This window comes from Anolis sagrei, chromosome 3, assembly GCF_037176765.1.
Source record: "Anolis sagrei isolate rAnoSag1 chromosome 3, rAnoSag1.mat, whole genome shotgun sequence".
NCBI lineage: Eukaryota > Metazoa > Chordata > Lepidosauria > Squamata > Dactyloidae > Anolis > Anolis sagrei.
Genome location: NC_090023.1, coordinates 99,648,729 through 99,675,356, shown reverse-complemented (window position 1 = coordinate 99,675,356; position 26,628 = coordinate 99,648,729). Strand labels below are relative to the sequence as shown.

The 26,628-nt window shown below is 38.8% G+C and overlaps 1 protein-coding gene across 4 annotated transcripts in view; it reads left to right on the top strand.

Moving 5' to 3' along the window:
* JADE3 (jade family PHD finger 3) overlaps positions 1–22,144 on the top strand; it is a 46,203-nt gene extending 24,059 nt beyond the window's left edge. For 3 of the 4 annotated variants that reach the window (XM_060769837.2, XM_060769840.2, XM_060769838.2), the window contains exons 4-11: positions 442–599; positions 3,665–3,855; positions 5,430–5,641; positions 8,218–8,385; positions 11,769–11,885; positions 14,527–15,000; positions 17,512–17,629; positions 19,085–22,144. In XM_060769837.2, the coding sequence (XP_060625820.2) occupies positions 442–599; positions 3,665–3,855; positions 5,430–5,641; positions 8,218–8,385; positions 11,769–11,885; positions 14,527–15,000; positions 17,512–17,629; positions 19,085–19,983 (2,337 nt within the window). In that variant the 3' untranslated portion in view covers positions 19,984–22,144. The remainder of the gene's footprint in view (positions 1–441; positions 600–3,664; positions 3,856–5,429; positions 5,642–8,217; positions 8,386–11,768; positions 11,886–14,526; positions 15,001–17,511; positions 17,630–19,084) is intronic. The other variant, XM_060769839.2, reaches the window with a different exon arrangement.
* The last annotated feature ends 4,484 nt before the right edge of the window (positions 22,145–26,628 follow it).

Below are 26,628 nucleotides of genomic sequence, written 5' to 3'. Positions count from 1 at the left end.
CTTGGACTCTGGACCTACCCAAACCTGGCAAATAGGGAATTAGAAGCAATCTCCTGATGGGTTTCAGTGTCAAAGGTTAGCGGACATCCGGCATTCAGATAATGGCAAGACTCCTAGTTTATGCTATACCCAAAAGTGCTTACTTGGGATAGAAACGCAAAAATTTTCAGTCTTCTTGATGCAACCCCCCCCCAAAAAAACACACACACACCCCCCCAAAAAAATCCAGATATCAGATGATAATACAGTTCCCATTCCTTAATTCTGGCAGGAGTTTGATCAATATGGTACTAGTGAAAGGTTCATATATTTGATTTTTTTTTTAATATGGTGTACTGTTGGGGTGTACTGTTGGTGTACTGTTGGGGTTTTGTATGGCTTAACATTTTTGGACTGTTTTCTTTGCCCATGCATCATTTCTCTCGTCTTCTCTCCACGTAGGTGTTTCGAAAAGATCTTATTAGTGCCATGAAGCTGCCAGATTCTCACCATGTTAACCCTGATGAATATTACCTTTTTGCGGATTCATGGAAACAAGAATGGGAAAAAGGTGTACAAGTCCCAGCTAGTCCTGACACCATTCCACAACCTTCTCTCAGGTAACAATAATTAAATAATTGACTGGATGGAATACATTTTATATTCATGTGTTTTTTTCCCCAAGGCCAATGTAAACATACAGCTTCCCTGTTCTATGATACGAACAGTATCATATCTCACAACCTCTGAAGATGCCTCCCATAGATGCAGATGAAACGTGAGGAGAGAATGCTTCTGGAACATGGCCATACAGCCTGAAAAACTCACAGCAACCCACTGTAGTATTAAATCTTATTCAGACTTTTTTCAAGCACATAGCTTGCATACCTTTAATTCATGATAATGCAGGAGGTGAAAAAATAAAAAAAGGATGAACCAGAAGTTTATTTATTTATTTTAGTATAGTGTATTTCTACCTCGCTCTAGCTCATCCCAGAGGGGACTAAAAATGGCTTCCAGTCTTGGCAAATATTCAAATATAAAAACATACAATGCTCGTCATAATAAACTTTAAAATCAAGAAAAATATATAAATACTGTACTATTAAACCGTATTAAAACATTTCACCTAATCCCGCTATTGCTTTTGTGGATTTATATTGCACTGTGGCTATGCCACTATTCCCCAAATACCTGGTTCCACAGCCAGGTTTTGACTTTCCTCCTAAATACCAGGAAGGGAGGAGGCTAATCTAATATCACTGGGGAGGGAGTTCCAAAGTCAAGGGGCCACTACTAAGAAGCCCCTGTCTCTCGTCCTCACCAGTCCCACCTGCGAAGGGGGTGGGACTGGGAGTAGGGCAGATCTTTACGCCTGAACTGGTTCATAGGGGGAGATACCTTCGGATAGGTAAGCTGCATCAGAACCATTTAGGATTTTAAAGACTAAGCCAGCACTTTGAATTGTGGTCGGTAGCAGACTGGAAGCCAGTAGTGCCGATGTAACAGGGGTGCTCCCTGTATGCTGCACTCGTGAGCAATCTGTGTGATGCCCATTGGATTACTTGAAGCTTTCGAACAGTCTTCAAAGGCAACCCCATGTAGAGCATGTTGCAGTAGATGTAACAGGAGCGTGGACTACCATGGCCAAATCTGGCTTCTCAAGGTATGGGTGCAACTGGCGCACAAGTTTTAATTGTGCAAAAGCTCCCCTGGCCACTGCCAAGACCTGGGGTTCTATGCTCAGCAAAGAATCCATGAGAACTCCCAAGCTGCAAACCTGAGTTTTCAGGAAAGGTGTAACCTGTCTAAGACAGGCTGTAATCCTATACCCTATTTGGCCTCGAGTATTAATCCTGAGACAATGCCAAAATGTTATTTTTACCTGGGCAAAGCCCAGTTGTGGCCTCTAATATTTATAGTGGGTTCCTTAAAGATCTGGTGAGTATGAGACTATGTACAATTTGGTGTTCCTAGTAGCTAAAAAATAGGAATTGTTTTGATTTGAAATATGGAATTATTTTGAGTGGATAGTGGATTTGGAGCAGTGTAACTATTTATTTATTTTATTTTATTTATTTAAAAGTTTTGTATACCGGCCTTCTCACTTCTCTTGAGGGACTCAGACCAGTTTCCAACCATAATATCACATACAATCAATAAAACATAATACATATTACAGTAAAACATTAAAACGGCAATTACAATCAATAACTATAATGGTCAGTCGTCACACTAAAATCTCTGCTCATCATCCTCCATCCATATCTCAGGGTGTTGGCTCACTCGTCGAATGCCTGTCTCCATAACCAAGTCTTCACCTGTTTCCTAAATGTCAGGATAGAAGGGGCGGTTCTGATCTCCAGTGGGAGAGAGTTCCAGAGTCGAGGGGCCACCACCGAGAAGGCCCTGTCCCTTGTCCCCACCAGACGCGCTTGCGAGGCCGGTGGGACCGAGAGCAGGGCCTCTCCAGACGATCTTAATAATCTTGATGGTTCAAAGGGGAGAATACGTTCGGAGAGGTAAACAGGGCCGGAGTCGTTTAGGGCTTTATAGGTTAACACCAGCACTTTGAATTGTGCTTGGAAGCTAATTGGCAGCCAGTGGAGCTGGTGTAATAGCGGAGTGGTGTGCTCCCTGTACCCAACACCCGTTAGTAGTCTAGCTGTCGAGCGTTGGACTAGCTGCAGCTTCCAGGCAGTCTTCAGAGGCAACCCCACGTAGAGAGCGTTGCAGTAGTCTAAACGGGATGTAACCAAAGCATGGATCACCGTGGCCAAGTCAGACTTCCCAAGGTACGGGCGCAGCTGGCGCACAAGTTTTAATTGTGCAAAAGCTCCCCTGACCACCGCCGAAACCTGCGGCTCCAGGCTCAGCGATGAATCTAGGAGAACTCCCAAACTGCGAACCTGCGCCTTCAGGGGGAGTGTAACCCCGTCCAGCACAGGCTATAACCCTATACCCTGTTTGGCCTTTCGACTGACCAGGAGTACCTCTGTCTTGTCTGGATTTAGTTTCAATCTGTTGTCCCTCATCCAGTCCATCACAGCGGCCAAGCACCGGTTCAGGACTTGGACAGCCTCCTTAGTAGCAGGTGGAAAGGAGTGACAGAGTTGGACCCTCAGTAAAGACTGCTTTTTCCTCGTTTTTAACACGCCACCGTATTTGCATATACGGAAATTATTTGCTGCAAGTCAGATTGGCTGTAGACTGTTTATTCTGGTTTCCCCAAGTTGTTTAGCCCTAGGGGTCAGATTCAGTATAAACTGGGACAAGGAGTCACATGTGCATAAACATCTGTGACATGAGAAGCTTTCACTTTTCCTCCTTGTGCTCATGAGATCTCTTTTCTGTTACATTTTCTGCTAAGGTAAATACGGGTTGTGGGAAAACACCAACCTCAAGCTAGGGAAGGTGTATCGTCCTATCTCCAAAATAAATGAAAACCAAGTCTGGTGGGAGAAATGTTTTAGCATCTCTCCACCTTTGAGAGCTACAAAGGCTGAAGCCAGCAGTCAACCCTGACAACCCTGAGTTTTGTCACTTTTGCTTGATCTTGAACTCCACAGGCATAAATCTCTTTGGGATTAATTCAGGGCATGGAACATATGGTTTTCTGACCTTCTGAAATGTTCTTTGACAACATAATTTGCAACTGACTTTAATTCTCTCTTTTTATTAATAGAGTTGTAGCGGAAAAAGTAAAGCAAGTACTGTATACGCGGCCTAGAAAGTATATCCGCTGTTCCAACCAAGAATCTTCCGAGCCTGGCTATATCAACATTCTGGAACTGGCAGAATCCATGTGTCGTTATGACTTGGACGACATGGATATCTTCTGGCTTCAGGAAGTAAACGAGGAGCTTGCTGAAATGGGTGAGAATGCTAAAAATTACAATTAAAATGGGCTACATTAAACCTTGGGTTGATTATGCCATTAGAACATGCGCTCCTTTTAAGAGGAGGCTGTTTTTTTTTAAAAGATCTCAAAGTTTTCTGCTGTAGTCATTTAGAGAGATCTGAATTTAATATTTAAAAAACCTTTGCCAGCTCAAATATGTTCCCAAAAGACACATGTAGGTATTTGGAACAGTCTCTAATGCATCTGGAAATTCATTTTGTTTTCCTGGTAAAATGCTGCTTTTAAATTAGGATTCTGGGAATAATAAGGGCCACCTACATAGCAGAACATCAATCACTTAATAAAATTGGGAGTTTCTTCTGGGGCTTAATTGGATTTCCTAATATTCTTTTCTCAATAGCCAGTATTTAGCAGAGATTAACACATTATTGTGTTTCCCTCCCTTCCCTAGGCCGGAGGAAGCTAGGCCACTGCCTTCCTGGGGTCCAGAGAAGAGCCAAGGAAAGACACAAGCAGTTCCCAAGCATGCTTAATAGTGGTGTGTTTCCCTCCCTTCTCTGGATCTGAGGAAGCTAGGCCATTGCCTTCCTGGAGCCCAGAAGAGCTGGGGTGACAAACATGCTGCTGTCAAGTGGCAGCGGCGTGTTTGTCTCCCTGGAGACAGACCTGCACCTTCCCTATGCTGGCCCCAGCCTCACACTTTCTCCCAGCCCTGCCCCTTCCAGCCCCAGTCCTGCCCCTTCCGGACCCAACCCCCCCTTTTCCGACACACGACCCTGCCTCTTCTGGCCCCACCCACACTCCCGCCCAGCCCAGCCCTTGCAACTTGGCCTACATGATGACCCCAGGGCAAAAAGGTTAGCCCATGCCGGCTTTAAATAACCCTGAAAGGCACTTTCTTGATTCCTTAAGACCTTGTTTCTAATGCTCACTCAACTTAGGCTTTAAAGCTACAGGAAAACATAATTAGCCGATTCTTCTCAATGTCTGGATGTACAGACAACATATTACAGGTTTATGTGGGCATTGAATGAGAGAGTTGAGCAAAGTAGAGCATTATGTGCCTCAAATCTTTGCTCAGTATGTCATTACTTACAGGTTAAGAGGTAATCTCCTTAAAGCGGTCTTCGTGGGCATAGGCAGCAATCAGATTTGTATTTGCCAACAGTCAGCTTTGCAGACCTTATGTGGCAGGATTTTAAACCTACATATTTGAATGCTTACTGTAGTAGGCCTAGACCTACCTATTTTGGGCATTTATATCACAATTCAGTTCACAATTGTCTAAATACTATTAGTGGTTTTCCTTTTCATGCACCTGCATTTGCTCTTCAAAATAATTTGTTTTTTTAGGAGAGGTTGAAGCCCTGTCAGAAATTTAGAAATCTGTTGAAATATATTTCTGGATATAAAATCTCTAAAATCAGAAATTGATGTTCATTTTAACTTAAGGAAAATGAAAGATGGGGAGGACAAAACCTAATTTTAATGGTATGGTTTATTTGAAAATGTAATTAGGCTGCTCCTTTCATTTTTCGAAGTCTTCCCTTTTCTTGTACTACTTCTTTCTGCTTTAATCTTTCTTCAGGATGTGGGCAGCTTGACGAAAACACAATGGAGAAGATGGTGGAAGTCCTGGAACGCCAGTGTCATGAGAATATGAACCATGCCATCGAGACAGAGGAAGGGTTGGGCATAGAGTATGATGAAGATGTCATCTGCGATGTGTGTCGATCCCCTGATAGCGAAGATGGGAATGATATGGTGTTTTGCGACAAATGCAACATCTGTGTGCATCAGGTTAGTGCTGGCAAAGTTAACGGGGTTAACTGGAATTTTCTTAATTTACAGCCATCTGAATGTAGCTCAGAAGCAAGAAGTCTGGCAACTTGTGAGGAAAGGTATGGAGAATATGTATCCTCCACAGAGTTTAAAATTTGAAATGCTCTGTAAAGATTAACGTACTGTCATTCTTTGCTGATTTGTGAATCGTATTCCATTGCTAGATGTGGGAACATCCTTAATGAAATTTTTTAAAAGGAGTATGAAGCCCTGTCAAAAAATTAGAAATCTGATGGAATAAATTTTGTATTTCTGTTGCTATATAGTATTTGCTGTATAGTTTCAGCATATCTTCAGGGCAACATGACTAATTCAGAACTCCAAACTGGCAAAATGTCCTTGTTGAAACTAACTTCAGGATAAAATCTATGCAGAATCTGTGATCACAGTTCCTAAAAAAACATGTTACTGCGAATGGTTGTTTGTAGGATAATAGCTATCTTTTAAATGTATGAAGGTATAAACCTGTCATGGAAATAGAACAGATGCTGTTAACTCATAGACATGGCTTGTGATCACAGAAAAATATATCCCAACCAAATGTCTCTTCCCCTAAACCTCATTAAGTCCCGAAAAAGCATATCAATCCTAATTGGGAACTACTAGAAGAATATTTTTGAAATGTTGTTTATATCACAGTTTCACCTTCTAACCTCTCAAAGATTATATTGAAGACCATGGCAGACTAATAAATGGAGTATTTATAAGATTCCTGACTTAAGTTAAGTGCCCTTTAATAGAAAATGGGAGGAAAGAAAAATGAATTTCTAACTTTAATAAATAGATTTTAGTTATCCTGTATACACTCGAATATAAACCAACCCAAATATAAGCTAAGGTACCTAATTTTACCACAGAAAACTGGGAAAATATATTGACTCTAATATAAGCCAAGGGTGAGAAATGCAGCCGCTACTGGTAGATTTCAAAATAAACATAATACCAATAAAATTACATTAATTGAAGCATCAGTAGGTTAAATGTTTTTGAATATGTATATAAAACTGTAACTTAAGATAAGACTGTCCAAGTATGATTAAACCATTATTCTAACCTTTTTCAATGTAAATGTGCTTACGTATCCTTCTGATAATAATAGAGTAAAATAATAGATGTATTAAAAATAATAACAGAGTAAAATAATGGAAATGTAATAATAACAGTAATAATAGAGTAAAATAATAAATGTAATACAAATAACAATAATAGTAAAATAATGGAAATGTAATAATAACAATAGAGTAAAATAATAAATGTGATAATAATAATAAATAGAGTAAAATAATACATGTAATACTAATAAATAGAGTAAAATAATAAATGTAAGAACAACAACAGAGTAAAATAATAAATAACGTTGACTCGAGTATAAGCCGAGGGGGGCTTTTTGAGCCTAAAAAAAGGACTCGCTTATACTCGAGTAGATACAGTATAGACAGTGCAGCAGTGAAAGTAGGTGAAAATCAGTTCACTGAGCCATATTTCAGAAAGCTTATTTTTTTTGTGCCAATGCAAGAGCACACTCTACTGGACTGAACTAGAATATTTCAAATAATAATGACTGACTTTTCCTGATAGTGTATGCATTTATAAGTTTCAAATAAGAGCACCTTCTTAGACCACTCTGTTTTGGTTCTATGTGCCACAAGGAAAGCTCTTGTTCTAGATTTAAAATATATGAAAAGATGCCTAGCTTTATTGTACTGTTTTAGACAGAAGCCGAGAAACCAAACTTGTGCTGCAGTTCCCTTTCTTCTTAGGAAGGGCAGTGATGTGGGTTTTGAGGAAAAGCAGGACTGAGAAATGGTTTGGTTTAGCACGTTTGGTTTAAATTTTCAGACACATTCAAAGCTTGATGTAGAAATAATTTGAAATAGTGTAAACAGAATAGTATATGCTTGCTTTACATTTACCAAAATATGACTACACCTGAAAGAATGTTTTTTTAATGTCACATCCCTAAAGAGAGGGATGTGACATTAAAAAACATTATTTCAGGTGTAGATATGAAAAACGGATCAGGAACAGCTCTCTTTAGGGATGTGACATCCCTAAAGAGAGCTGTCGCTCACTTTTTGCATTGCCTATCAGTTCCATTTCAAGATATGAAAAACAGATTCAGTTCAACATTTTTTTTACACTAAAGGATGGATTTGAATGTATGGCCACAGTCAACTTCACACGTCTTTGCTATTTGTGTTTGTGACAAACTGAGAGGCAAGACATTTTGTGAACAAGAAACAAGCTTAGCAGTACGCTCATTTTTAGTTTATTCCTCTCAGTGCTAAATGTTAATAATGCACTGTTTGTGCATTATTAATAAATAAAGTATTAATATGTTTGCTTGTTAATAAATAGATAATTTTATATCCTTTGTATTTCAAACAGGTAGAAAAGAGAAGATTTATTCAAAATTTAAATGAGTTTATACATTTCTAGAAATGTGTATCACAGCTGAGACTGATAACAGAGCGAGGCAATGAGGTGTTTTACTTACAGACTTCTACAAAACAGCCACTTCCTTTTGTCCCCAGGCATGCTATGGTATCCTAAAGGTTCCTGAAGGGAGCTGGTTGTGCCGAACTTGCGTTCTAGGTATACATCCTCAGTGTCTTTTATGTCCAAAGAGAGGGGGAGCCATGAAAGCCACGAGAACAGGAACCAAGTGGGCGCACGTGAGCTGTGCTCTCTGGATCCCAGAGGTTTGAGTAACTTTTAATTCCATGCAATGTCTTACAAAGATGCTTTACTATAATCTGTCCTTAATGGTTTCATGGCTCTTGCTGACTTGCATTTGAGAAAACTTGATGCTACTGAGGAACTGGGTTATTCCACTGATGGTTACCTCTCCAACTCTTCCCCCCTCCCCCCCAAAAATATTAAAATCTGAAGAACAGAGCAAAATTAGCCATTCCTTATTTATATGCAAAGCAATAAAAGAAGGGCTTTGAACATTTACTGTTGCGTGCTATTCTTTTAAGACATAATAAACATGACATCTAAAAATCAAACTTCACAATTTGATGTGAGGAGCAACTGTCTCTATTTCCCAAGAAGTCGAGGTTCATAGAATCATAGTTAGAAGAGACCACATGGGCTATCTAGCCCAACCCCCTTCCATGCAGGAAAAGCACAATCAAAGCACCTCAGATGGATGGCCATCCAGCATCTATTTAAAAGCTTCCAAGGAAGGTACTTCCACCATACTCCAAGACAGAGAGTTCTTGAACAGCTCTTACAGGCGCCTTCCACACAGCTGTATAACATTCACATTGAACTGGATTATATGGCAGTGTGGACTATCTGCCTTGATATTCTGGGTTATGTGGCTGCGTGGAAGGGCCCACAGTCAGGAAGTTCTTTCTAATATTTGAATGGAATCTCCTTTTCTGTAATTTGAACCCATTGCTCCAAGTCCTAGTTTCCAGGCCAGCAGAAAACAGGTATGCTCCCTCATCCTTATGACATCTTTCCACATATTTATGCATGGATATCATGTCTCCTCTCAACCTTCTCTTCTGCAGGTTAAACATACCCAGCTCTTTAAGACACTCCTCATAGGACATGGTCTACAGACCTTTGATCATTTTAGTCGCCCTCCTCCTCTTGTCAATATCTTTTATAAACTCTGGTGTCCAGAATTGGACATAGCATTCTAGGTGAGGTCTAAACAAAGCCAAATAGAGAGGCACCATGGCTTCCCTCGATCTAGTCATGATACTCCTTTTGATGCAGTCCAAAATCCTATTGGCTTTTTTAGCTGCTGCATCACACTGTTGGGCCATGTTCAATTTGTTGTCCACAAAAACTCCTGGCGTTGCCCATCCTGTATCTTTTCATTCCATTTTGTTCTGCCTAAATCTAGTAACTTACATCTGTCCTTGTTGAAATTCAGTTTGTTAGTTAGTTTCAGCACAACTCTCTAATCTGTTAAGGTCATTTTGAATTCTGATCCTGTCCTCTAGAGTATTAGCTCTCCCTCCCAATGTGGTGTCATCTGCAAACTTGATAAACATGAATTAATACGTTGAACAGGACTGGGCCCAGGACTGCACCGTGAGGCACTTCATTAGTCACTTCTTTCCAGGATTTTTCCACCCTGCCTATGGTACATATTATCTGTCAAGGTTTTAAACTTCTCAAAGTTTGTAGTTCTTTTGAAAATAAGCTTCTCGGTTTCTGTTTGTTCTTTCATCTTGTTTCTTCATCTGTTTACAACCTTAATGGAAAAATGACTATTGTCCTAATCTGCCACATAAAAAGCTCAATAACATTACATAATCACTACTGTGCTGGTTGTGCACCTATAGGCATTCTGGTGTGAATCTCAGCTGTGGTCTCCATCCCAACCAAGGTGACATCCATTTTCTCCACATTCCAGAGGAAGTATGCCCATAGAGTTTTCTGCTCTGATGATGTTCAATAGGATCTCAACCAAAACCTCAGAAACAAAAATAACTTCCCACTGGGAGTACCCACAGTGTGTTTATTCATGCAGTAAAAGCAAGTGCATTTCTTGATACAGAACAAAGAACTGTAAATTAAAATAATTCCTGATCCTCTGTATGCCAGCTTTCATTGTTTTATTGGTGCATAAGTGAAAGCAGACTACAGAGTATGAATCCAGGATCAATAGAAACACAAAATGTGGTGTGGGAGAAATATAGTCTATTTATTCTTAATTATTTTTAGCTTCCTACTAAAACAAAGCCCTGTCTTGAGTTGAGAATGCTTGATTCATTACTGCGTCTGTCCATTGGATGGAGAAAGCTCTAGCTCAGAGCTTTCCAAACTGTGTCGTGACACTTTTGGCTGCAGTGTGTATGAGCCTACGTGAAATAAGCAATTTGCATGTATTTAATCTTAGAAATCACATAGGTTTTAAAAATATAAATAACAAGTTTTCATGAGATATGCATTTAGTTAATACAATTAAGGTATGTTTCCGAATTTCTTAAAGGAGTTGGTTTGACCTCTGGTTTGCTAATAAAACTGAATTACTGTGTTGTAAAATGATGTCTGTTTAAAAGTGCATCACCAACATGGAGTGTTTGGAAAGCTCTGCTCTAGCTGCTCAAATGATTGAAAATATTCGGTTCTTTAAGTTTACTCCATCTTTCCTGGGCCTCTAGCAAAAAGATACTAGATCTCATTTATCCTGATCGCTCAAGGATAGATTTCCATAGCATACAAGGACAAGCACTGGCCTAAATCTTTCTACATTCTTTTTCTTTCCACCAGGCAGGAGCTGCACCTTGTAGCTTTCTCCAGTGATGTACCCATTACAGAAATACTTGAGGCTGCGGCACATACAGTACCTAGCATCTTTGCTAACCTATGCTCGGGTTGGACATATTTGTCAGTGGGAGAAGGCAGCTAGAGCACATTCTTTCTCATTCATAGTTCTGACCGCTGACACTCTTTTTAGACATAGGTAATCTGTGAATTTATTCATTGCCTCTTTACAAACACTGTACCACTGTTGTGGCGGTTCTTCTTGGTCTAATACCATACAAATATCCAAACCACAACCTAATTCATTAGTGTCATAATCTTGTGGGCTTCTAAGCATGTTTCTGTTTCAAACATAGTCATTGGAAGCAACTGAGTGACAGCATTGCTATCTTTCTGAGCCAGTGGTTCCTCAACCTGTGGGTCCCCAGATGTTTTGGCCTTCAACTCCCAGAAATACTAATAGCTGGTAAACTGGCTGGGATTTCCTGGAGTTGTAGGCCAAAACACCTGGGGACCCACAGGTTGAGAATCACTGTTCTAAGCAATAGAGGGAGGGTAATCCATTGTTGATGCCTCTGTCATGCCAAAACAGACCTCCATGGCAATATCTAATGTTCTGTTCCTTCCCCAGGGCTAGGAACAAATGACTATAAATGTATATATGTTTTAAATTGTGTTATGTTCTTTTTATTATCAGACAGGTTATGCTTGTCTAAAATAAATGAATCGGATTCCTAATTTTAGCACATCTTACTGAAAAATGAATGTTTAGTGCAGATTTAATTCTGTCCATTTGCCTCTCCTACAAGATGCTAAGTCAATTATACATTTATACTATGTTTGCTTGTAGGTAAGCATTGCTTGTCCAGAAAGGATGGAGCCCATTACAAAAGTGTCCCACATTCCGCCAAGTAGATGGGCTTTAGTTTGCAGTTTGTGCAAACTGAAAACTGGTGCTTGTATTCAGGTATGTCCCGATCTTATGCAATGATATTTCATTACATAGAATAGAAGTTGCATAATAGCACATGGTGTATTGTGATTGGTAAAGTTGTACTTTGAGTTGTTTAGCTAGATGGTTGTATATTTGGTGCTGAAAGTCAGCTCAAAATATGAACACTAGCTTGTGTGGTTTGTATTTACATATTTTGAATTCCCCACACAGAGGTTGGCTGCAGGAAGAATGCAGATAATTAATGTGTATTATCTGATATAAATTTGCTGCACCACACAGAGAAGTATATGGCAAAATGCTTCTAGGAATAACTACTTTCTCTCAATCCTTTCATAGAACTAACTAGATTCTCCTCCCTTGGATTTCCTAGCTAAATGCGGTGCTGACAGCATACAGCAATAGCACCATCTTCCTCATCAAAGCAGGGTCCTCACTTCAAATCTCTCCAGCCAGGCATTTATAAGATGACCTTAGGTAAATTCTAATCCTTCATCTCATTGACAGCAAGAGAGGAATAACAATAGTGACCTACTTCTAACAATTCTTTTAAGGTTCCTGAAGAAATGCTCTAAAGCTCTACATGAAAGCTTGTATGGTAATTAATCTCTGCATCTCTTACGAATCTGAGGGTTTATGATCAAAGTTTAGAAGCATTCGTGTTAAAGCTTATTTGCTGGTGAAGATCAATTTATTGACATTAGGCGTTTAATAGCATTTATTAAATGTATTTCTTATGCTAGTTGTTCATAATTATTGCTAAGACATGCAATAAGTTTTTAATCGGTTTTTAAAATCAGTTCAAATCACTGAATGTGTACAATCTCCCAAGTAACAAATGAAACATGAATAGGCACTCAGCCTGTTATAGGTATTGACATTTAATTATTTAAGTAATGAATTTGGAGTCTTTTTAAATGAATCCTGGATAATGAAATTACTTTTAATTATATCCAAGCTCTGTTCAATATGTCTGCTGCTGGTGAAATTGTTAAGTGCAATGATGAGCAAAGTGCAGTTTATCCACATGTTGTTAGAGGGCACTGCTGAGAGTTCCAGTCCAGCAACCTTGTTTTGCCTATCTTACAGCGGTTAAGCTTTAGTTTATTGTTTTTGGTGTGACTACTGCCAAATCACAGTGCTAGAGCTGATACTCTTACATAGCTCTCCCTTATCAGGAATTTATTTATGACATTTATATCCCGCCTTTCTCACCCCGAAGGGGACTCAGAGCAGCTTACAAGTTATGTGTACATACAATATATTATATTATTAGCATAGCACCATATTAGTATTATATATTACTATATTGTACTATACCATTAGAGTGCAATATTATTTGTAATATTACATGTAATTTAAATATATATAATTATCATATTTTATATTGTATTATTAATCGTATTATATTGTATTACGATATTATGATCCATATTATATGTACATACAATATATTATATTATTAGCATACAATATTAGTGTTGTATAATACTAGGTTGCATTATACCACTATACTGCAATATTATTAGTAATATTACATGTAATATTTAATATACAAATATTATAGTTTATTATTATTATTCATATCATATTATATTGCATTGTAATATTATCAATTATTATCAATAGAAATTCCAAAATACCCCCAAAATTGAAAATTGTTCGCATAGGTAGCTGAGATAGTGATACCTTTGCTGTCTGGTGGTTCACTGTGCACAAAACTTTCTTTTTCCATGCTCAAAATTATTTTTAAATGGTGTACATAATTATTTGAGGCTATATGTATAAGGTGTATATGAAACATAAATGGATTTAATGTTTAGATATGTGACCATCTCCAAGATATCTCATTATGTACATATATACAAATGCAGGTCTAATCTGGAAAAAAAAACCCAAAGCACTTCTAGTCCCAAGTATTTTGAATAAGAGATACAGATGTTCAGGGGTTCAGATATTTCCAATAAATACAGGATGTCTTTTCATTGACTAGTTTGTGTTTTTAATTGGGAAGTTGTTGAATTGTATTTTCCTTTTCAAAGCATTTAAGCATAATATATGAAACTAATGTAAAACATTTTACCTAGCAATCATTTTCTTAATTTTTTAATAAATGTATCTCTTCAGAATCTTTAATGATCCAGAATTGACTTGCTTTCTGTCTGAATATTACCTTTCAAATCCTCAGCTTGTGAATGACAATCAAATAAGCATTTCCCAAAGTAACTCTGATATAATTACACCATGTAACAAAATAAAAAAAATCTGTTCCTGGTTTGAAAGTGTTAGTCCTGTTAAATTGTGCGGCACTTACTTTGAAAGTACTTCAGAAATCTCATTTTAGTGGCTGACACAACTATGTTGAATTGGTTGAGACTAGATGGGATATTCATTGGGAAACCAAAGCAAAATGTGTTGCAGAATGCCCCGCAACAACATTTCTTTTTGCAGTTCAATACACTTTTTCCATGTTTTTATGATAAGAACCAATTAGGTTATAAATGTCAATTATGAAATGACATTTATAACCTAGGAACAAAAATTGTGTTACATAGTGTTATGTGTCCATGAATGCACATAATAATCAAAGATCTGTGAGGCTTCTTAGTTTTCTTCAATTAATTTCTGACTGTTCATAATTTTCGTTTTTTGACAGTGCTCTGTGAAGAGCTGTATCACTGCCTTTCATGTCACATGTGCCTTTGAGCATAGCCTGGAGATGAAAACAATCCTGGATGACGGCGATGAAGTCAAGTTCAAGTCATACTGTCTCAAGCATAGTAAAACCAAGCAGAGCTTGGTGCCTGAGGCAGAGAACAACCCCAAGAACACAATAGAGCAGAAGCAGACAGAGAGCGAGAAGACCAGTTTGCGTGCTCAGAAACTCCGGGAACTGGAGGAAGAGTTCTATTCGCTTGTGAGAATAGACGACGTTGCGGCGGAGCTTGGCCTCCCTAAGCTCACTGTAGACTTGATCTATAATTATTGGAAACTGAAGCGGAAAAGTAACTTCAATAAACCCTTATTTCCTCCCAAGGAGGATGAAGAAAATGGCTTGGTTCAGCCAAAAGAAGATAGCATTCATACCCGAATGAGGATGTTCATGCACCTAAGGCAGGATCTAGAGAGGGTAAGGATATTCTTAGAAAGGAAGTTGGCACGACAGAGAGCCGAAAAGGGAAGAAAAGTAATAAGACAAAGCATTAGTAGGATCAGTTAAGAAAGGGATAATATATTGCCATTACTGGAAAACTTTGAGATACTTTTCAGAGGTTTTGTGTCGGTTCCACTTGTACAACATCTAGAAAAGTAGATCTCACTTAAGATCCTGAGAATACATAAGTGTTGAACTTGCATGGAAGAAGAAGCTGTCAGTCACCACCAGCTCCTTGCTTATGACACTAATAACTATCCCAAATCAGAGGATATTGAATTCACCAATATTATAATATTTCTTGCTTTGAGTTCCCTCCGAGAGAGAGGGTGGGTTAGAAATGAATTATTATTATTATTATTATTATTATTATTATTATTATTAGTCACTCTGAGTCCCTTTCGGGGTGAGTAGAGCAGGATATAAATTTCGCAAATAAATAAATAAATAAATAAATTTTTACTGTTCTGGGTGGAATATAGCAGTTGTCCCTTAAACATAACCTATTGATAGGAAGGAAGGAATATAAGGTCTATCAAGTTTGTTCCTGTTGTTCTACCCCAATTATGAAGTTAAGCAAGTAAGGAAGTAAAATAAGTAAGTAATGAAGTTAAGGCTTTAGCAGCTTGCCACCATTAAACTATGGGAGAGACTGGCCTAACCTTGGAAGCCAGTAGCCTCATGACATTTTCATTGTGCATTTTTGAAATACTCAAGAGAATATTTTTCAGGTGGATGCTTGAAAAGGACAACAATTTAGGATGATGATACCTGTAGGATGTCTAAAAAGTTTATGTAGATTTAAATGACTTCTAGAAGGCAAAAATCTATGTCAAATCAATTAAGACACAAAGATACCTTTTTATAATTGCGTGATCTTTGAGTTCATTATAGTATTATTATTTATTTATTTACAGCATTTATATTCCGCAGGGGACTCAGGGTGGATTACAATGTATACATATATGGCAAACATTCAATGCCAAAGACACACAACAGATATAGACAAACAGTTAGAGTCTATTTAACTTTTTCTGGCTGCCAGGGGAGCTGTTGCTTTTATCGTCTATCTGCAACGCTCATGAAGTACTTCCGCATTCCCTGCATGCTTTTGCTGGAGTGCTTTCCTGGAGTCTTTTTTATGGTATCGTAAATGTTGTTAAATTAGCCTCCTCACACATAGGTGGTACATAATTTTCCTACTTGACAGATGCAACTGTCTTTCGGGTTGCAAAGGTCAACAACAAGCTACAAAATTGGTTGGAAGCTCACTCCTGACCCGTTCTGGCTTTGAACTCATGACCACTTGTGGTCAGAAGTGATCTTAATGCAGCTGACACTCAGACAGCTGCGCCACAGTCCCGGTGTAATACTCTGGATCTATACGCTATTTTTCTTCTTATTTTTAAACTCATAGAAATAATATTTTTTTACTGTTGGGAATAGGCAACCTTCTCAAACCTCCTCACTTTGATGATTTGGCTGTATATAATGTGCTGTTTCAGTGCTGAAGTGTGTATGTGTTCTTTGGTGTGCTGTTTTTCTTAGCTCTATGTTCTTGAGGTTGTGGCCAGATCGGGGACTATTTACAACACAGTTAAAAGTTGACAGTTGAAGATGACAGTTGGAAGTAGACAGTTAAAAAGGAGAGTTGTACAGAGCTGTATGGTTTAAGAGACTGATGAAGATTGAAAGTTAGACACAAACCGAAACGTCTTGAAGTTTAAACTAACAAGAAGTGTGCCCATATATTAAATGCATGATGTTGTGAGTAAACAACCATATGTTATTTTAAAGATGTCTGCTTGATTTTTTTTGTCTACTGAGAGATATTTATGGGAGAGTAGATGTTTTTTGAACACTAAATCAATCTCTTCAACACTATACGCTCTGTACAACTCTCCTTTATAACTGTCTACTTCCAACTGTCATCCATCAACTGTCATCTTTTGACCCTGTTCTTAATGGTCCTTGATCTGGTCACATGGTCTGCAGCCCCTCCCACAACCTCAAGAACACTTCTGAAGATCTGCTATATACGTATTGTGCATTGGCATGTTCCCTGTTCCTATTAGTTCAGAGTCACCTGGAAATCTACAGCTGAAAACCAACTGCCAAGCATAAATACTTGTAGACACCATTTCTTTTCTTAAAAGATATAAAGACTATGGTTTTCCCAATGGGTCATAATCCAATAGGTTATGATTCTAACAGGTCATAACCCTCCATTTGGTTATGTGACCGGTGATTATCTAGTATTTCTGAAGTCCAGGATGAAAAATTAATATTTGTGTACCATTGGTTTGATTTTTTTGATTTAGGATTTGAATCTGATTATGGAAGTTTGATTCAGTGTTCCTAAATAATTAGAACTCTGCATCTTCTGGGGAACCTTGTGATTTTTGATTGTAAGTTCTCTCAGAGTTATAATTCTGAAAATCTGTTAAGCATTTGACTGTATGGGACTTTTCTTATTTTTCTCTGTAGGTAAGAAATCTTTGCTACATGGTAAGCAGAAGAGAGAAGTTAAAGCTTTCTCACAGTAAAGCTCACGAGCAAGTTTTCAATTTGCAAGTCCAGCTCATTAATCAGGAAATTGCTGCAGGTAATGAATGCATGAGATATAAGATAATTGTCTATTGTGATGTGATATTCCCTAGAGTCTTTTTAAAAAGCATTTTTCCTCTCATAATTGTGACTTCTATTTTTAAAAAACTGTTTTTCACTGTCACATATGTTTCTGAACACTTGATTAAATACGGCATCATGATCCACAGACAAACGGTTCTCTAAATTAGCATTGTTAATTATGCCGTCTGTTTGTGCTATCTGCACTTCATCTATTGTCTGTAGTGCTTTTGATACTTTCCCATCTATCTCACTTCTACATTTGGCAACTTCAAAAAGCCATATGTATCCTGATAATCTGAATAATGCTTTATGTACAATGGAATGGGCTGTAGTCTGTAATAAACAAATATGTGTATTAATTTTTAAGGTAAAGCAAGATATTTATTTATTTTTGTTGCTTTTTAAAACTTTGCAATGAATCTATTACTTCATTAATTAGAATAAGCCAGAACAAGAATGGTGGAGCCCCTGGTGACGCAGTGGGTTAAACCGCTGAGTTGCTGAAGTTGACCGAAAGGGGTGAGCTCCCACTGTTAGCCCCAGCTTCTGACAACCTAGCAGTTCAAAAACATGCAAAATTTGAGTAGATCAATAGGTACCCACTTTGGCAGGAAGGCAATGGTGCTCCATGCAGTCATGCCAGCCACATGACCATGGAGGTGCCTTTGGACAACACCAGCTCTTTGGCTTAGAAATGGAGATGAGAACCACCCCCCAAAGTCAGACATGAGTAGACTTTATGTCAATGGAAAACCTTTACCTTTTAGAACAAGAATGAGAACAGAGAGCAATATCTTGAGAGTTGTACCCCAATAGTGAGGAGGCTCCCCATGTTTTCTCTTTTTATTTCTACATTTCTTTCTCTCTCTGCTCCTCCATCTAAACCAGTGGTTCACAACCTGTGGGTCCCCAGATGTATTGGCCTTCAACTCCCACAAATCCTCACAGTTGGTAAACTGGCTGGGATTTCTGGGAGTTATAGGCCAAAACATAATAAGTCATATTCCAGGGCCAGTCCGGGTTGTCATTAATTCATAATCTCTTATTACATTGCTCCCATTATAGACCAAAAGACTGATCCCAGAGCAGTGTTTTTAATTTTTTCTGAAGTCGATCTAATTTCACTGGGGAGGGAGTTCCATAGATGAGGGGCCATCACTCAGAAAGCCCTGTCTCTTGTCCCCACCTGTCGCGCTTACGAGAGGGATGGGACCGAGAGCAGGGCCTCCTCTGATAATCCTATCCTCTGTGGTGGATCATAGAGGGAGATACGTTTGAACAAGTAAGCTGGGCACTATTTGGTAATGAAGGTTGCTAAATAAAGATGGTCCATAATGTATACTTTGCATATCATAGATTTGCATAATGAATTTTCCTCTAAAGTATGTCTTTTTTCTCCTCCCGGCCCATGTCTCTTTTTCTTTCTTAGGCCATTCTCTGACAACTGCACTAGAGAACACACTGTTTTATCCGCCTCCTAGAATTACCTTGAAGCTAAAGATGCCAAAATCAGCACTGGGAGATTGCAAAAATAACTTGAAACCTGGGAACAAACTGCTTTCTTCTGACAGCAATGCCAACTTCCACAGCAAAAAGGGTGCCCCACTCTCCAAGGACACTTTTGCTTCAAATGTGAAATCCTGCTCCAAGTTTCATCACGAAAATAGAAGTAATGGTGTACTGGGCGGGATTGGGAAGTCCAGGAATGGAACGAAGGACTCTGAGCCTGCAAATTCAGCAGGCCTCCATCATAGGCAGCTCTCTGGCAAACCCTTAGCACTTCAAGCCGCACTGCATGGACAATCTTCCATTGGGAACGGGAAAATCCAACAGAGCTCCAAACAAGCCAAATCGAATGGCGTGATAAGAAGAGTTGGAGACATCGCTCAGCGAGACAGCTCTAGCCAAACAACCTACGAGCAGCAACAGCCTGTTCTGTCTGCCCACTTGGCCAGCCAGAGCAGCTTCAAGAAATCCAACATGGAACACTTTAGCAGGTCCTTCAAAGAAGCCACCAAGAGCTTGGTGAGGACCACAGAAGATCTCAGGTGTTGCGAAAAGCCCTTGAGGAGGTTCTCCATGAGGGAGCGTTCGTGGGGCAGGCCGACCCTGGAGTACCAGGTGGGGAGTGCCCCATACCAGGACAATGATGGGTATTGCCCCGATGTGGAGCTCAGCGACTCCGAAGCAGAGAGCGATGAGAACAAGGGACAGATGAGACTTCGGAAAAGCAGCTCAGAGAGAGCAAGCCCAAGTAGAGACTTAAATAGAGACTGTCACAGTAGAAATAAAAGAAATATGGTTTCACACAGATCTGTGCAAAGGTGATGATATGCCACAGGAATAACTTGGCCTTTGTGTGTCCAGGAGGAGAGACACGAGTCCTGGATATCTGCAGGTTTCAGCATAGGGCCCTTAAGCAAACGACCGAGCTGTTATTCCACCCAAACAGTTAATGAGTTTGGTTTTTGGTGAGGATTGGGATTTCCTAAGGTGCTATAAGTCTTTGTCCCTTCCAGAAATTGTTTTGTATCCTTGCTACCCTTTACAGAATGTAATACATCGGGATTGTCCTGGTGAACAAAAAGAAAGCCATTCTATCATTTTCTGACAATCTGCAAGAAAAGGATGAGACAGTTGCAGCTACAACAGAATCTCATCTCATTAAAATACTTAAGCAAACCCTTGTTTTGTGGGGAGATTGTACCAGTCTTCTCAAGGTTTTTTTTTTTAAATGGGAGGTATATTACTACTAGGCAGAAATCATGTTCTCAAGCAATTTTAGAAGGAAGCCTTTGATCCAAAATAACTTGGAAGTACAACCTATTTTAACTCAGTGGGACTTGCCTCAAAATAAACTTGGGGATAAATAATATTTTCTCCTGAATTGCCGAGAAAGGTTTACAAACTTCATAGTCAATGATGCCAAACACAGAGACCTCTATATTACTCCCATCATTAAGGGTCTTTCTCTTCACTGTAGCAGTTTGATTTGTTCTGTAAATAAGTCTTTCATTCTGCAAATTCTAAGTTGTTTTTAAATCTTTGTGTACATAAAGGCTTGTTGTGGGTTGCACTTGTAAAATATTTTACCCACCCAGCCAGTGCATACAGTTGATATGTGCATAATGTTTCATACTAGATGTGCTTAACCTCTTTTAACATATTCAGGCAATCACCGGTGATGCTAGAGTCTCCCTTGTAAACTCAGAAGGCTTTTAAAAACCTTAGACCCCCAAAACCATCCATATTCCCCGCCACCCCCTTCAGCAAGCAAATATTTCATGAGATTTCTGAGCCAAAATTTGAAAAATCGTTATAAGAGTATTTGTATTGCTTTCCAAGCTTAAACAGTGAAAAATGCTAAAATGGAATATTTTTATTGCTAAAGAGTTTGGAAACTGTTTGGGCCACTTTATGGTTTAACTAGATTAAAAAACATTCTTTCTAATAGTCGTTTTAAGACACAAACACACACCAGCCTCATGGAAGTCACACGTTTGTTCATTGCGACACATGTCTTTTTTTTCTTAAAACAGTTTACCCCAAAAGAACAATTCACTGATAGAATCATCACGGTTTTCTTTGTTAATTAAGTGCATAATAGGAAGTAAAAGTTAATGAGGTAAATTTGAAATCTAATGGATAATGTATCACAAAGAACAAGAGTAAGATGTTTTCCTAAAAGCCTTAATTGTTGCATTTATCTGGAAAGAATAAATTCTTGATTAAGAAAATTTGGAAGGATATTTTGAAAAGGACAATTCTTCTCTTTAGGCACTCTCGAAGTTTACTTTGTTTACTCTTTTAATATTTTGTCTTTTTTGGAAGAGATTTATTTTTAAGACATTTTCTTCAGTGTAAATATACCGTAGTTTTAAAAAAAGTTTTTCTAAAAGTTGGTTGAAAAAAATGGTTTGCCTTTTAAGTTGTGAGCCATTCAGAATGGTGCTGATCATTATCTATCCAATACATTGGTTCTAGTTCTCTTTTTTAACGTATTTATTATTAACACTTTTTTTGGTCATGAAATTAGATGCAGTTGAATTTGGGAACAATTACATCATTGGTCAGAAAACACAATCATGTTTTTATATTCAGTGATATGATTAATTAAATGGTGAAAAAATGGTGCTTCAGCAAGATTTGCTGACTTAACAATGACAACTAAAATAATTGAGGCAATGGTGTTTTTATTTTGTTAGTTTTACATGATTTTAATAGATACATGAAGGAACCTTTGGCTACATAGCTTCCAAGTATCTGTCTCCAAAGTATATTTGCTAGATTTTACAATGTGTTCAGTGGCTAACTTTGAAGTATTACCTCTTAACCCAATTTGTTATCTTGTTTTGCTTTATATTAATATAAATTTGAATATATATATATATATATATATATATGTATATTCAAAATTTCAAAAATGGACTGTCTTTTTCAGACGTCTGCCTTTTACAGTACCTTTTTCATTAAATTATGAAACTGCTAACTGTACTTCTTCCTTGTGATCTTTTGAAGGGTATATTGGGGAAGGGTGCAAAACCAACTCTTGGTTTGTTACAGCTGAGTATTTTTCTTAATCTTTGCAAGATTCATAAAATTCCCATAGTAAGAATGTGTGGGACGATGCAGCCAAGGTTATGGCAGTGGCTCATAGGCGTGTACAGAAATGTGGAAGTAGAGATTACATGGAAGAGTAAGATTCAGAGGCCCGAAAAAATTGAGAATCATGAAAGCTTTTATACATGTATGATACCTTTATTGAAATTTGGTGTTCCGGAAGGACTTCTTCCATCATGTACAGTTTTTTTCACAAGTGATGTGTGAAAAGTTAGCAGAAGCTTCAGCACTGGACTATGACTCGAGTTCAGTTCCCCACAAAGGGAAGAAACTAGGGCTGGGCGGTTTAGTTCGTTAATTTCGTAATTTGTTATTAATTCGTTATTTTTTTTATAACGAAGCGATATTGAACCATTCAGGAGTAACTAAAAATCGAAACGAATTTTTAAAATTTATTTCGTAATTGTTTCGTAATTGTTTCGTTATTATTTCGTTATTATTTCGTTATTATTTCCGTATGTCTGGTGCAAGTGTTATGGTTGTTGTTTGTTTTATCAGTGATAAAAAATAAATTATCACACCAACAGTCAACAACAGAGGGAGAGGGAAGCTTCAGAAGTTGCCCCTGTCCCATTTGGAGGGTTTTTTAGCGTATTGCGCAATCGTGTCCGCCATTAATGAATCGATTCGTTATTGTTTCATAATTTCCGAAATTTCGTAAATATCGAACTTTTTTAAAGAAAAATTTCTGAATTCTTTTAAAAAACGAAACGCAACCCCCCCCCCCTAAAAACGAATCGAGTTTAGAAACAAATTTTTCCATGGTTGCCCAGCCCAAGAAGTAATTTTCTCAGTCTTGAACCAACAGAAAACCTCTTATGAATAAATCATGCCAAGAAATAATACCCATAATAGGTTTGCCTTATGGTTTTCATAAGTCAGAAATGTTTTGAAGGTACATAACAACAAATACGCTTGGAATACACGCATTATGGACAGGCTCTAACCCATCCCAAATTTTTAACCCGTATAACCCCCTACTGACTGTTAGGAATTGTGGGAGTTAAAATCCAAAGCACCTAGAGGGTGAAGTTTGCCCATGCCTTCTCTAGAGCCATATAAACCCTCCTTTAGCAGTCTTTAGAAAGAGGTTGTGTGGTCATCTTTCATGAGTGTTTTAGTTGTATGTATTCCTGCATGACAGGGTCAAACTAGATGGCCCTGTAGTCCCTTCCAACATTTCAGATTATAGCAATCTACCATCCTATGATCTCGGTGTTAGAGGTAAAATCATGGAAGTTGAGTCAAACTGCAATAGGATTCTTTTGTGTGTGTGTGTGTCACAAGCAACTTTAGAAACTGCCAAGTCGCTTCTGGTGTGAGAGAATTGACCATCTGCAAGGACGTTGCCCGGGGATGCCCGGATGTTTTACCATCCTGTGGGAGGCTTCTCTTGTGCCCCCACATGAGAAGCTGGAGCTGACAGACAGGAGCTCACCCTGCTCCGCAGATTTGAACCGCCAACCTTTGGTCAGCAGTCCTGCCAGCACAAGAGTTTTGGGAGTTGTAGTTGCTGGAATTTATAGTTCACCTACAATCAAAGAGCATTCTGAACTCCCATCGACAATGGAATTGAACCAAACTTGGCACACAGAACTCCCATGACCAACAGCAAATACTGGAAGGGTTTGGTGGACATTGGCCTTGGGTTTTGGAGTTGAAGTTCACCTACCAGAGAGCACTGTGGATTCAAACAATGATGGATCTGGACCAAACTTGGCACAAGCACTCAGTACGCCCAAATATGAACAAATGGAGTTTGGGGGAAATAGACCTTGACATTTGGGAGTTGTAGTTACTGGCATTCAACGTTCACTTACAATCAAAGAGCATCAATACAATACAATCAATACAATACAATACAAAGAGCATACAATACAATACAATCAATAGAACAACAGAATCGGGGCAAACTTCCCACACAGAACCCCCATGAGCAACAGAAAATACTTGAGCCATCCAATCCAACTCCCTTCACGAGGGCAAGAAAACATAATCAAAGTCCTCTTGCAAAGAGCCATCCAGCCATAGAGAGAGATAGATAGGATTCACACACACACATATAGTATCATAGATTTGTAAGGGACCCTTAAAGAAGGACAATGATATGTTGCATGTTCCAGGGTGGGCAAACCAGACACTCTCCACATCAACACTGACAAAGAAAGAGCAAGAAATACTGTTTACTTACAAGCAGAAAGAAATTACATATATTAGAAACCAACACTTTCTCATTACTTCATTTTTCAGATCAACAGACTGGGCCACAGCAACGCGTGGCAGGGGACAGCTAGTCAGTCAATAGGAAGCAGCATTTTAAAATTCCCAATTCTCTATTGCCTTTCTCAAGAATAGACACTTTTTATTTCTTAGCTAGTATGTAATATTAGCTGTGAAGGATTATTCATAGTTACATAGTATATAAACATTACTTGGTACTTGAAGCTTCTTATATTCCTTGTTCAGACATAAAGATAAATGATTAGCCTTTGCCGAACTCTTTCGCCTTGATCTCTCACCCAGGATCCTTGTAATGGGGGTGGGAGTTGTGTAGTACTACAATAAATTAACCAGGGTGTTCAAAGGGTAGTGAGATGCTGAGACATAGCATTGTGGTGCAATAGGTTAGTGGCAGGTGAAAAAAAATCAGTGCCAGATTACACTTAAATTTCTAAACTTGTCTAAAGAGAGGAGGCATGGGATAATACACATTGCAACAGGACCAACTCAACTACTAGGCTGAGTGAGGCAGCTGCCTCAGTCTGCAAAATTGGAAGGAGTATTATGAAAGGAGGGCAGGTAGCTAGTTATTCAGTTCATTAATGTAAGGGAAGTGAAGAAGCTCCTGGAAACCTTTTTGTCCCATGCCAAAGTAATTTGCAACCCTGAGTTTTGTTACATAGTGTAATTGTATCAGAATTACTTTGGGAAATTATTCTTTGACTTCAGGATTATCGTGCACAAGCTGAGGGTCTGAATAGTAACATATATAAACCCCACTTGCGTAGTTTCCAGCAGACCTCACAACCTCTGAGGATACCTGCTATAGATGTGGGTGAAATGTCAGGAGAGAATGATTCTGGAACATATGGCCATACAGCCCGGAAAACTCACAGCAACCCAGTGATTTTGGCCATGAAAGCTTTCGACAATACATTAAGCACTAGTGTGTCGGCTGCAGTATGTAGGTATGTCATGAGTATACAACAAGAAACCTTTTGAGTTTATGTGAAATCAATAAGTCATATACTATTTCTAAAATAGACACGAGAGAGTTCTCATATGTTGTGTCCCCTTACATGTCGTTATTACAATTGATATGTGTGTCTGCATCCCTTATATGGGGTTGGCGGAAGAGCCACTGTGTCCTGAAATGATGCCCCAGAATTCTGCAGGAGGCAGAAACTGGATCTTAATAATAATAACAATAACAATAATAATAATAATAATAATACCACTTTATTTATATTCCACCCTTCTCATCCCAAAGGGGACTCAGGGCAGATCACAGTACACATACACAGCAAATATTCAATGCCGCTTTATATAGACAATTCACAGACAGAACAGAAGGAGGTGGTTTGTTTCACTCAGTGTCCAGCTGTTTTTGGTGCCATGGAAGGCTGGGATGGAGTCCAGAGGGTGCTGTTGCTCTATCCTCTATGATGAAGAGCTGTCAGGACTTCCTCTTTTTTTTCTTTATGGCATTGTAAAACACCTCCCCCACTTTTAGCGCTACCTAATCTCTCTAATCACAGCTAAAGCTGTTTTCGAATTGCTTAGGTAAACAATCAGCTAGGCTGTCAGTTGGCAGCTCACGCCAACCCGGGGCTTCGAACTGGCAACCTTTTGGTTGCTAGATCTTATAATTTCTGATGATTTACTAGCTGTGCTAAACCTCCTGACCTCTAAAGTGGATTCACTCTCTAGTGTGATGAAGTCTTTAGTACCAAAAGGGTTACGAAGACTTCATCACACTAGAGGCAGAAACCGGATTTAAAGTGGATTCATTCCCAAGTGTGATGAGGCGGAGAAAACGGATGTGCGCTGGAATGAAGGTAGTGAACAGCCATGGCCCAATGCTGTAGGAGCCTGGGATTTGTGGTTTAGTGAACCACCCCCGACTCTTGGGCAGAGAAGGCAAAAAATCTTGTAAAACGACACCTAATGAGTCATGGTTTATTTGTTTATTTATCGTGTCAGGAGCAACCAGACAGTTGTATTACATTTTGAACAAAAACAGACAGAAATGAGTCCTGGCGGCACAAGGGGAGCCACCTTGCATTGCTCCTCCGGGGCAGCTGCACCCCCTCCGCCCCCTCTCCCCCCCCCTTTCCTTTTTTACACGAGCCT